We start from the raw sequence: 13003 nt of genomic DNA on the forward strand, positions 1-13003 counted from the left end.
GTTTGGCGTGATGCATGCTAGTTAGATTTTTTTGGTGGAGGTGAATCAGCATCACCGGCACAATGTGATGAGTCGACTTGATGAAAATTAATAAATAAATCTGCATCCATAAACTAACTACTAACACATATGAAATATCTGCAGTGACTCATATTTACAGCAGGTGGAAGCACACTACGGAAAACAAACTGTCCATCTTACCTGCTGTGTTTTAAACTCCTCCCCCAATCTGTATCATCTTCAGTCAAGGTGAGGCTCAGTTCAACTCAAACACACCCAATATCACGTCATCTTTAGCTCCCAGCACAAACTCCATTTCCCACAATCCACGACTACAACCACTACAACCTTAATTGTATTCTTTCAATCAGATTAGGTGGACATCTCCTGCTTTTACATGAAAATATAATGTATGTAATGGAAATAATATAATAATGTACATAACTGAAAGAAATGCAATATATAAATATATGTGCAACATTTTACAGATACATTTTTACAATAAACTAAAATAGTAATAAGTTGTAATAAGTAATATGTTAAAATAATAAATTGTTAATATATTTGTTGAATGTATGTATGTTTTTTTCATTATGCTGGTGTGTGTATGTGGGGAATTTGGAGGAGGTGTCAGTGTGTGTGTGTGTGTGTGTGTGTCTTATTTTTGTACTTACTTTTTTCACCAACTGCATGTGTTGTAGAAAACAACGACTAAAAGGTTTTAACTATAATGTTTCGATGTTAACAAAAACTAATTCATTACCCAAATCTATAAAGCTATAAACACTGAACACTGGATAAAACCTCTGCACCAGTTGAGAGATTCAGTGTTGCTCAGCAACCTACATCTAAAGTATAGATCAGTTTCTGTTTCCAAACAATCGAGCATTCTGCAAGAGGAAGTCGTCTTTTTCCAATGCAAATATCATACAGATGAAAAACCGGTTTCACAATCCTTTGTGTACTGTACTCTTTCAGCAGTGTAACCACAGTTTGGTAATGCACTTTGTCCATCCACCTCCTTTCTGGATCCACTTTTTGCTGCACCTGCTCTGAGGACTTTACTCAGTAAGTTAGCTGTCTTCCTCTTCTACGGCTCCTCATTCTGTGTGGAGCTGTGAAAAATGAGATCTTTAGCTTTAACTGAAGATTAAACCACAGTCACATTGCTGGGTTGCACAGAAGTCAGCTGTCTTCCTCTTCTACGGTTCCTCATTCTGCTCACACTTGAATGTACAATATTTGATGTACATTGGAGTTGTTATTGAGTATGTTGGATTTTTGACAAATTTACTTTTCACAATGCTGTGTGTGTATAGGAGTGTGAGATGGAGTGAGGTGTGTGTGTGTGTCTCTGTCTTTAAGAAAGACAAAGTTTACATAAGATTTTGCATCTGGTTGTTGAGAGGGACCTGACACTGAGATCAACAGCTCTGTTCTGGGATCTTTCTTATCGCCTACCAAGAAATGCATTTTTTAAATTGGTTGCTTGGTTTATTGGTAAAATGCCTGCTGTGCATTCAACTCCTTTTTGGATCTACCTCTTGCTGCACTTGCTACAAGGACTTAACTCCGAGGGAAACACCTTGGATTTCTAACCACTTGTTGTTCAGAGGAGATTATCTACAATTCTATAAAATGGTAAGTACAAAGTAACTACCAAATCTTATTTTGTGTATGTAGTTATTTCCCGCCACTTCACTACACAGTGGTGGGAAATGGATAGTAATGTAGTAATAATGGATACCAATAATAATTGGATTTGTAGTAATAATGAGTGGTCAAATTGTTTGAAAAATTACTGAAAAAATAAAATGCTCCTCAAAACAAAACCTAAACCTTAACTAAACCTATAAATCTGTACCAAACAGAGTCTATAAGAGGAAAATTGTCTCCACACTATTGTTTAGCTGAATTTAGATTAGACAGGAGAAAGTGAAAGAATAATACCAGAGAGTAAATAAATTCATACGGCTGAAAAAAATCATATACCTTGGTTTATATAATGCTTATTGTCACTTACGTCTAATTTTTGTTGTCACTTATTACGTAACTCGTAATAAGCTTCCTTGCGGGGCATCCTGGTTACGATACCGGAAAAAAAAAACGTGTGTATAGTACGCATGTGCACAGCCCTCGAAATCTCGGACAGAGATCGCGATAAACCACTAGTTCACAAGCCGCCATGTTGCACGCCTGTTGCAGGTAGGCCAGAAATCTCCAGACCGATAGTAAAACCGATAGTGTACTCTGTAAATTCACCAGTGAAACAGGATGTTATCGATGAAAATTCTTTGTCAGCCGGGCATTAAATTAATGCTAGATATATAGGTCGTGAAAAATAATTGTTGTGTTATGTAGCTGTATGAGTCATGCAGCCGTATGAAGCTAATGCTATAGCTAGCTTAAGCACGTTAACTAATTATGTTTTGGCCTTATTTACAGAATCAGCATTTTTAGTAAAGCTAAAGCTATTGACATGTTTCTGTGAATTTGTAATGTTCTTGTTTAATGTTGAGCAGGCTGATTTAAATATTCAATAAATAAATAAATATGATCTTTACAACTTTTAGGTGATTTTAAAGGTTAATGTTTATTGATGTTAGTGTGCAGTTAGTGGCTATTAACAAATATCTGCAATATGTTTGTCTGTGTGTGAGGTGTGAGTGTTTGTGGTGTGTGAAGGAGTGTCCGAAGCTATCTTTCATAGAGAAGGCAAAGACTGAACTGGCCCAGCTGAAGAAGACTGGATTTGGTCGCCCTCGACCAAGACATGGTCTGAAGCTTCTGCACTGGATTGCGGTTCATCTTAGGTACAGTGAAATGAAAATGTACTGGAGTTCTCAGTCTAAAGATTATGGTTTCCACCAATTTCACAACATACCGCAGACAGATGGGTATATACTCCTGCCTATAATAAATAAACTAACCTACCACACTGTAGGTAATCTGAACATAAATTCAGAAAAACCACTACCTGGTTACATCTCAAATGAATTTACTGGGCATCACGATCAAAGCAACATTGATCGTGTCATAATTGGAGTTGATGAACATTCGTATGCTCGTGCAGTGTATATAAGTAAACATTACAACCGGCATGCTACTACACAGATCAGCTGGGAATTGCTTATGTATATAAGTCTTATGAGTTTAGAGAAATTTCTCTCAGAAACTGGCTATTATGAGAGCTAAATTAGACATGCGTGCTAGTCTTGAAAAGTGCACTGTCATGTCTATACCATAATCTACCGATAACTCCACATTCCACTGAACTGAGCTCAGTATTTACACTGGGCAGAATACACCCAGAACTCACTGTGGCATTCAGCCACATGGCTAACTCTGTTCCTCTGTGTAATCGGGTACCAGCTTCCCCTGCGTCCATGGAACTCTAACCCCACAGACTCATCTGCCAATGCTGAATGGTTTCACAGAAACAAATGGCACAAGAGGAGAAAAAACTCACAGACCAACACAGACAAGAGACTCCCAGAAATGAACCAGAGGCCAGGGTGTGGTTCTCCACCAGGGACCTTAAGGAGAGACATGGCTGTAGAAAACTGACCCACAGATACATCAATGCCTTCAACATCATCCAACGCATCAGGTCTTCTTTACAAACTCCATCCACCAGAACCAACCACAACTGTCATGATTTGCAAATCCATGTGGCTCCCTTACAATTCACTCAAGCCAGTTTCCACTAGTGATTTTTATCCCATCAGCACTCACCGTTTTGAAGCGGACGAGGTGTTTCATGTGCATGATTCCCTGGCCGTAGTTCTGTGGCAGTAAACTGTCATCTTGTCCCTTTATCACAGCCACCAGGTCCCACAGGTTATGGCTCCCTCCTGGAGGCTGAAAAAAAAACTCTCACATCATCTTTTCCTAAAAACATCATGGGCTGAAAGTGTGCCTGTGTGGTTTTACTGACCGAGAAGCATTCAGAGAACCAGCGCAGTTTCTTTGTTCGCACATCACTGGAAAGTTTATCAAGTTCTTGCTTGATATCTCTGGACACTTTACCACAGAGGAGAGGGGGAGCGCCGGGAACCATCGCCCGATCTGTAATAAAACAGGTCAGTATCACTCACTCAACACGTTAAACACTTCACTAAACACACAGGAGCTCAAAAGTCAAAAACATGCAAGAGTCATATTGGCTAAAAATTACAATCTGCTAGATTGTTCCTTTGCTGATAAGACCTGACTGCATTAGGCTACACACTGATAATCTGCTGTTATTTTTAATCATAAGCAACAGATGCCACATTGGCACAGAACCTTATATGGCATATATTAATATTTCTAGATAATAAGTAGATAATAAAACTGACATGCTGTTATAGGAAAGTAATCAACATTGGGGAGGTGTGATGATTATATTAGGTAAGCTGATTATTTTTCTATAACAACATGTATTTGTGTGTCTTTTTTGACCATAAATAAGAATCCAGAATTCAGCTTTGTGGCATAAAAACACACCATTAAACAATTTCAAATTGTAAGAATGCTGTTTCATTTTGTTTGGTTTAAAATGCAGAATCCTGCTTATGTTATGTCATCTATTATTTTGTGCAGTAATGGCGGCTCACCTGTGTTTCCGATGATGTCATCCCAGCTGTGCTCAGTCAGGATGTTGATCAGCAGCGGGGCGATGAGAGGGGTCAGTGACCACAGGCGCACAGTCGAGTCCCTGGAGCAGGACGCCATGGTGAACGGGCGACTCGGATGGCACGTTAGACCTATGGTCAGTGTTTTAAACACACACACACACCATGTAAGAAGTAAAGCTGCGTTGGCAGTACTGCAGATGTTTAATGAGTGATCTCCACACTGTATGGACTGCGTGCAGTACCGTAGACATCGGCTCCGTGGTCGTAGACGGTGTCCAGGCAGGTACCGTCCCTGGTGTCCCACACGCGGATGGTATAGTCCCAGCTGCCCGATGTGAGCAGGTACGGTACCTCTGAGTTCCACATCAGACCACGTACTGGAGCTGTGTGCCCACTCAACACGTTAATGCAGGCGTCCTGTGTGTAGTCCCAAATACGCACCGTCCTGCAACACACACACACACACACACACACTTATTGACTTATCATCTAGAACGGCAGCTCTGACAGTAATGTAGCTGCAAATCTCTGGTTTTGTTCTAATATGTTGTCGTTTCTATAGTAACAGCTAATTCACAGGGAACTGTCTGACAGACGCTCTACATAAACAGATTAAAAATGTGTGTAATTGTTGATCGTTGAAGTTTTCTGTGAAGGAGTCTCCAGTGTTAGAGCTTTGTAGCAGTCAGAGGTGAAGCTGTAACTTAAAGTTTTTTGACATGTTCAGGACAGAGGAGATTACACTTTGCAGTTTCTCCGAAACATGACAAACTGTGTTTTCTGTCTTATAGTCCCCAATATTAAATGTAACTACAAACTGATAAAAATTACAATATGTCATTCATGAATTAATAAAAAAAATGTTCGTTGGCAAATTACTGTGGTATTAAGAGGAATAAATCATTTTGGGATGTGCTGTTATAGGAAATAATCAACTTTATAATTCAACCCCAGGGAAAGCCTATAAACGTGCACTGGTATACATTTGAGTATAACAGAAAACGAAAACTATATACAGTCATGCAAAATGCTGTGACGATATAAAATGTATATAAAATTTGCCAGTGTAATGAGTTACCCATCGTCAGAGCCGCTGCACAGGATTCCCTCTCGGAGAGGAGACCAGCGCACGTGGAACACCTTGGCCGTGTGTCCAGTAAACACCTTCAGCGGCTGATCTGAGCTTGTGGCCAAGTAGTAGACTCGTACATTTTTATCCTCACATCCAGTCGCAATCATGTCTCTGAGATAGAGCGAGAGAAAGGGAGAAGAGCGTGAGATAAGAGCTCAGTTCAAACCTGGTATTAAGGAGTGTACGAAGTCTGATGAGTTTTGGAGTAGCATTAGGATCTGGAGGTAATCTGGTATGTATAATGGACACACAGTATGCTGTAAGTAGTGTGAATACTACATACATCACAAAATCCAATCTCAAGTGGTCAAAGAAGACGCATTGATGACAATCAAAAATGTCAGGAGTAAAAAGCAATCTGATCAGCTGTCCATTTATGATCAGATCACCAGATACAGGCGTTAATACCACGTCTGAACACGGACAGAGGGAAAACAGTGAGAAAAAATATTTAGTTTTAATTAAAGCCAGAGCACACTAGAGATGGATAACCAGATAGATAATGAGACACATAACTAGCTAGATAGTTTTCTACAGAACTAAACAACAAGCTGTCTTTCTGTCGTGTTTTTATTGACTGAGGAAAATATAATTACATTTTATCATAGAGTTTGAGTAAAAGGGTGTTTTATTTCATTGTTCCGCTTTCATCACAGAAAAGAATGGTTGTTGATGAATATTGTTCAGACAGACAGAAAGACAGATAGACAGACAGACAGAGAGATACTCACTTGTTATTCTGACTCCAGTCACACCCGAACACAGATGCAGGGTGCTTATATTTATGCAGCACTTTACCATCAATGGTTCTGATGATACTGAAACCAGTAAATAATAAAAACAGAGTGATGATGAAATCTCATACACTCGATAATGTTCTAATGATGTTAAATCGCAAAATCAGAAATTTACCAGAACCCGTCTCCACTGCACGTGGCGATACGTTTGGAATCTTTGTGACTCCATGCAATGCAGAAGATACCGTTCTTCCCATGCTGCAAACACACACACACAAAATCAGAAATTATACAGCTGTGCATCAGTGTGTATTAGTCTCAGCTGAGGGGACGTGGCTTCTGACCCTGGTTCCTTCTGTGGACTTCATTTTCACAATATCAAACAGCACTCTATCACATCATATATAAATCTATAACTCATATCATGTGTAGTCACTGCCTTGTGGTTTCAAACGCCACATAGTTATGGTGTTCTTTCCATACCTCATTAAATCTTGTGATCATTTTGCCCTTTTTCACGTCCCAGATGAACGCTCCGTTCCTGGACGTGGCTCCTGCTATGCAGTTCAGGTCTCCTTTGGGCAGCAGTATGGAATAAATAAATATAATAATTATAGACTAAATACAAACTCTACACAGATATGTCTAGCTGTCATAACAACAGGTTTTTACAAATAATTTGTTTAAAAAAAAAATTCTGGATGGTACTTTACACTGTGTTTTGAAATATGAAAAATGACATAGAAATTAAACAATCTGCAGCGTCCCAGCACTGAACATAATAATAATAATAATAATAATAATAATAACAATAATAACAATAATAATAACAATATTGTGAGATACTAATTACTACAAAATCTGATTTTATATTTATTTTTGGAAAATGTAGTTATGTAATTTGTCATAACATTAAATATAAATTTGTAAAAGCATTATATAAATACATATTATATATGTATATATGGAGTGCGAACCCGGATGTGAGAGGACGCTGGCGTCTTTGTGATCGCCGCTTCTCCATCTGTCTATCTTTTTGTTGTATTGACCCTTTTTATCACATTTGTATCGTTATACTCTCAGTTATTATCGTGTTTGGACTGCGATCGATTTCCTTACGGATCCTCATTACGGATTACTGCCTTGGAGTTTTTTTTTTTTTTTTTTTGAGCTCACCTGTTGGCGTCTCCCGGCTCTGGACTACCTGTCATCGGACCTGTGTGCTGCCTTTCCATCCATTTACTGGACTGTCCATCTGGCAAACCCCTACTATCATCCTGGTTAAATCGAGCCCCGTCCATCAGTTTTCTACGAGCGGCATAGTCCAATCTGCAGTTGCCGGGTGCTTGTAGCCAGCGGCTAGCGCTAGCTGGCTACTGGCGTCACAGCTACTGCTGTCGGGGGCTAGCTACTAGCACTAGCACTAGCTCCTGACTCCGACGCCGTTGCCGCATGCTCGATACCAACCGGTTTGTGGCACACACAGTGTCAGGAGCTAGTGCTAGTGCTAGTAGCTAGCCCCCGACAGCAGTAGCTGTGACGCCAGTAGCCAGCTAGCGCTAGCCGCTGGCTACAAGCACCCGGCAACTGCAGATTGGACTATGCCATGTCCTTCTGCCGGGCCACACTGTTCTGTTTGATTCTCTTATCAGCAGGTCTGCTGTTTAAGAGTTACCTCGCTGCTCTACCGTTCTCCGACATGGCTCTAAAATACTCCGCCTCACAACTCCTCAAACTCCGTTGCTCTTTAATTCCTCCGTGCATCTCAATAATTAAATCTCTCGGACTTCTTTGCAGGAAAAAATACATCCATAGAAGCTCACGTCGCAAGTTTGTTTACTCCGGTACTCCTCAGTCTATTCAGTCTATTTGGTCAGCTGCGCGCAAAGTACTACCGGTACGTCATCAAAACAAACCACACGTGTTCTGTCTCCGCCCCTTCCCAAAGCTCCTTTGTTAGTTCCTATTATTAAACTTATCCAATTCTCTCTGTTAAACACCCGTTCCCTCAACAATAAAAGTGACATTTTGAAAGAACATATCATAGACAATAACTTGGACTTTCTTTGTCTTACTGAAACTTGGCAGCAACAACATGACCACCTTGTACTCAATTTGACTATACCTGATGGATACAGTTACTCTACCAAACCCCGCACTGAAGGCCGTGGTGGCGGCATTGCAGTGGTATTTAAGCAGGACTTTACCATCAGCCCCTTTTCAATTCCCTCTGCTCCATCTTTTGAACACCTGGCCATCAAAGTTACTGCTTCTACCCCCTTCACCATTGCTGTCATCTACCGCCCCCCAAAATTTAATTCTTCATTCATGTCTGATTTCTCCACATTCCTCACCCAACTTCTCTCCACTTCCCCCTCCATTCTGCTACTAGGAGATTTCAACTTCCACTTGGACTCTACCACCTCCACTGCTACTACTGACTTTATGGAATTATTAAACTGCTTCAATATCAGTCAACATGTTAACTTCCCCACTCATAACCGTGGACATATTCTGGATCTTGTTTGCACTTCTGGCTTCTCCATATCAAACCTCTCTCACTTCCCTCCTGGTTGAACATTTATCCACAGCCACTTTCACTGATGCCCAGTCCACAGCAGAACTCACCACTCTCTATAATAACACCCTCTCCTCCTGCCTGGATCAACTCGCCCCCCTGAAAACCAAAACTGTCTCATTCAATCAGTCCGCTCCCTGGTTCACTCCCCAATTAAGTCTCATGAAAACTAAAGGACGTCAACTAGAAAGACTTAGTGAAAAGACCGTCTCATTGTTCACACCCAACTCTACAAAGACCATCTGCAACAATATAAGGAAGCCATGTCTCAAGCCCGGACCACCTACTTTTCTCACCTCATTCAGTCTGGCTCTGGAAATCCCAAAACACTTTTCACCACCATTAACAAACTCCTCAATCCCCTGGACAATGGCTCACAATCATTCACAGCAGAAAAGTGCACCTCCTTCCTTTTCAAAACAAAATCATCAACATCTACAACCACCTCTCAGTATCTCCGCCCCTTGCTCCTACCTCTCCTTACCCTCCCTCCACTTGCTCCGCCCTGTCCCATTTCTCCTTGATCTCCACCTCTGACCTGCCTGATCTCTTGGAAGGCATGAAAACCTCCACCTGTTCCCTTGATCCCATTCCATCCACCCTTGTCAAAGCTTGTCTGCCCGCTTTGTCCCCACTCATCATCTCCCTCATAAACTCTTCTCTGTCCACTGGCTCCGTCCCATCTGCACTCAAACTTGCTGCCATTACTCCTATCCTTAAAAAATCTGGACTTGACCCTAACATTCCCAACAACTACAGACCCATTTCTAACCTCCCATTTCTCTCCAAACTCATCGAACGTACCGTCGCCTCCCAACTGAAATCCCACCTCACCACCAATAACCTATTTGAATGTTTCCAATCCGGTTTCCGCTCCCACCACAGCACTGAGACAGCCCTCCTCCGAGTTACCAGTGACCTCCTGCTCTCCTCCGACTCTAGCAACCTCAACATCCTCATCCTTCTGGACCTCACTGCCGCTTTTGACACTATTAATCATTCCATCCTCCTCTCCCGCCTCCAGACCACTTTCAACATCACCGACACCGCCCTCTCCTGGTTCACCTCCTACCTCACTGACAGAAACCAGTTTATCCATATTAACCACTGCAAGTCCCCCTCTGCCCCACTTACTCAAGGAGTTCCCCAAGGTTCAGTTCTTGGCCCCCTTCTCTTCATACTGTACATCCTCCCCCTCGGTCACATAATCCGCCGCCACGGCCTTCAATTTCACTGTTTTGCAGATGACATCCAACTTTACCTGTCCACTAAATCTATAACCCCAGCCACACATTCCACCCTCATAAACTGCATCTCCGAAATAAAGTCCTGGCTTCAGTCAAACTTCCTCCAACTAAACTGCGACAAAACTGAAATAATCATCATCGGCCCCAAAACACTCACCAAAACCTACAATAACCTCACCCTCACCTTTGACGGCTTTTCAGTCCCTTCTTCCTCCCACCTCCGTAACCTCGGCATCTTTTTTGACCAGACTCTCTCCTATGAACACCACATCAAACACATCACCAAAACCGCCTTCTATCATCTTCGGAACATTGCTCGCCTCCGCCCTTCTCTTTCTCCTCAGTCTGCTGAAACCCTCATCCATGCATTTGTTACCTCCCGTCTCGACTACTGCAATAGTCTGCTCTATGGCTTATCCTCCAGACTCCTCAATAGACTCCAGTATATTCAGAACTCTGCTGCCCACCTCCTCACCCGGACCTCCTCCTGTGAACACATCACTCCTGTCCTCAAAGATCTCCACTGGCTCCCCATTCCTCAGCGTATCCAATTCAAGCTCCTCACCATTGTGTACAAGTCCCTCCATAACTTGGTCCCCACCTACCTCTCTGAGCTCCTCCACCACCACACCCCCACCCGTGCCCTCAGGTCAGCTGACGCCAACCTCCTGTCTCCCCCCACCAGGACTAAACACAAGACCTGGGGGGGACAGGGCCTTCTCCGCTGCTGCCCCCACCCTTTGGAACTCCCTGCCCAAACACATCAGAGACTCATCCACACTCCCCTTGTTTAAAAAAGCCCTGAAAACCCATCTCTTTAAAACCACCTTTCATTAACTGTCTTAATTCTTTTGTTGCCCTCGTTTGTCTCTTCATGTAAAGTGTCTTTGAGTATCTTGAAAAGCGCTATACAAGTGTTATGTATTATTATATAGGTGCAGTGTGTGCAGTTTTATAATGAGCTGTAAGTGTTACTGAGCATCTTGCAGAAGCAGCCACAGTTCTTCTGGAGACTTTGACTGTCGACTCGCTTCTTATTTCTGCAGCGAAACCCAGCAGTCTTTTTTTCTGCAGCATTTAATTTTGTGCTGGAAAACTAATGTTTGGAATCTGAACTGTTTTTGTACTGACTCGATAATGTAGACATCATAAAATAAAAATCTATTAAAAAAAGATGATAAGATTTGAGTAAACAAATCCCCTGATTATGAACATATTATAACGGTTAGTTATAGTTTTACAGATGATGTATCTCACCAGGAGCCCAGGAGAGGGAGTAGATGACTCCTTCATTGCCGGGAGATGTGTACACTGCCGTTAAAGTGTTAATGTCCCACACTTTGATTGTCCCATCAAAGGACGCCGTCGCGAGCAGGTTCGGGTCATCTGGCTTAAACTTACAGTCAAATATGGTTTCTACATGACCCTAAAAATGACACACGTACACATAGTTCTATAACACCGACAGGTTAAAGTGTCTTTGTGAAATCAGGAATTGATTTGCATTACTTCTTATCTTCCGTTCTCACCAAATCTCGGAGGAAGTCCCACTTCTTCGCCCCCATGTCGTAGAGGCCGACTCCTCCGTCCATGAAGCAGCAGACGGCGTGTCCGGGTGGCAGAGAGAACGCCTGGTTCTGTGACAGAGTCGGAGGAGGAACGGCCTCGCTCGTAGATGACGTGTAGTGGTTCTTGGATGGGGAAATCGAGCTGGCAACTTGAGATGTAGAGACAGAGATGAGTCAGAATGCAAAATCCTCTTACTCAGATACTGTACGACTCACTCAGGAATCCTGTGCTTTCCTACTTCAACTCCTTTACCAGCCTGATCACCACACTATATATAAACACTTCAGTTTTACCCAATTTGTATAGCAACTATAACAGGACAAAAACCTAACTAGACTACACAGTTAAGTTAGAGTTGCCATCGTTCCGAACAGTGTTATTTTCTTACACTAAATACAGTCCAAATCTGTAAATAAACTGTCTATAAATAGACTTTTATGAAAAGGTCATTTGTCTAGTACTGCCACTATAATGATGCTAATTCCTGCTAATTCCTACAATGGGATTTTTAGCAGCATGTTAGTGCAAAGCTAATGCTAACTGCTGGAGTTGCATGCCTACTGTACATACACAGTAACAAACGTGCATGTTACTATTACGTCTGGTTTATACTTGATGCGTGCACATGCAGAAGCAGAGGAAATGGCACTGTTTACATACTCGCCTGCACATTTTATGTACATCTACATGTACAGGATTAAAAACAACATCCTCTAGATGGCACGTCAGAGCCAAAACATCCCTGTCCATTTGATTTCCAAGTCAAACTGTAAATTGTTTAGTGATTTCATGTGCAATGATGTTAAACACACAAGTGAGCTCTGTTACAACTTTCCACCGTCATTGCGGTTGTTGTCATGAGCTGCGTCTCAAATCGAAAACTCTGACCTTATGTTCAAAAGTATCTACTTATCTAGAAAATCCAGAAGACTGGTACACAAAAATAGGTTTTTCAGTAGGTTTAAAGGCTTCAGGGAAGTTTGTAAAATTCAAACACTTACCTTAATAGGAAACTCAGTTAGTGTTAGTACTCGGTTAGTACTAAATAACGGTCTAAATTAGTACATAAGGATGTGATTTGAGACACAACCCTCGTTTGCAGACACAGTGTCACATGGTGT

The 13003-nt window shown here is 41.8% G+C and overlaps 2 protein-coding genes across 2 annotated transcripts in view; one reads left to right on the forward strand and one right to left on the reverse strand.

Annotated features, from left to right (window-relative positions):
* The window catches only part of wdr17 (WD repeat domain 17), a 77363-nt gene that overhangs the window by 41854 nt on the left and 22506 nt on the right, over positions 1 to 13003 (reverse strand). The window contains exons 7-16 of the mRNA XM_034302841.2: positions 11843 to 12030; positions 11571 to 11739; positions 6972 to 7063; positions 6664 to 6746; positions 6483 to 6569; positions 5698 to 5862; positions 4862 to 5064; positions 4599 to 4748; positions 3938 to 4068; positions 3736 to 3861 (exon numbers count right to left, since the gene is read on the reverse strand). Of these exons, the coding sequence (XP_034158732.1) occupies positions 3736 to 3861; positions 3938 to 4068; positions 4599 to 4748; positions 4862 to 5064; positions 5698 to 5862; positions 6483 to 6569; positions 6664 to 6746; positions 6972 to 7063; positions 11571 to 11739; positions 11843 to 12030 (1394 nt within the window). The remainder of the gene's footprint in view (positions 1 to 3735; positions 3862 to 3937; positions 4069 to 4598; positions 4749 to 4861; positions 5065 to 5697; positions 5863 to 6482; positions 6570 to 6663; positions 6747 to 6971; positions 7064 to 11570; positions 11740 to 11842; positions 12031 to 13003) is intronic.
* Positions 800 to 3509, forward strand: LOC128317983 (uncharacterized). The gene has a single exon (XM_053232249.1). It carries the CDS (start codon positions 2590 to 2592, stop codon positions 3193 to 3195), a length of 606 nt encoding a protein of 201 aa, XP_053088224.1. The 5' UTR covers positions 800 to 2589; the 3' UTR covers positions 3196 to 3509.

This window comes from Pangasianodon hypophthalmus, chromosome 3 (assembly GCF_027358585.1).
Source record: "Pangasianodon hypophthalmus isolate fPanHyp1 chromosome 3, fPanHyp1.pri, whole genome shotgun sequence".
Classification (NCBI taxonomy): Eukaryota; Metazoa; Chordata; class Actinopteri; order Siluriformes; family Pangasiidae; genus Pangasianodon; species Pangasianodon hypophthalmus.

Bases quoted from the DNA above. Each gene is read 5' to 3' on its own strand.
- LOC128317983 (XM_053232249.1), top strand. From the start codon at position 2,590: ATGTTTATTGATGTTAGTGTGCAGTTAGTGGCTATTAACAAATATCTG.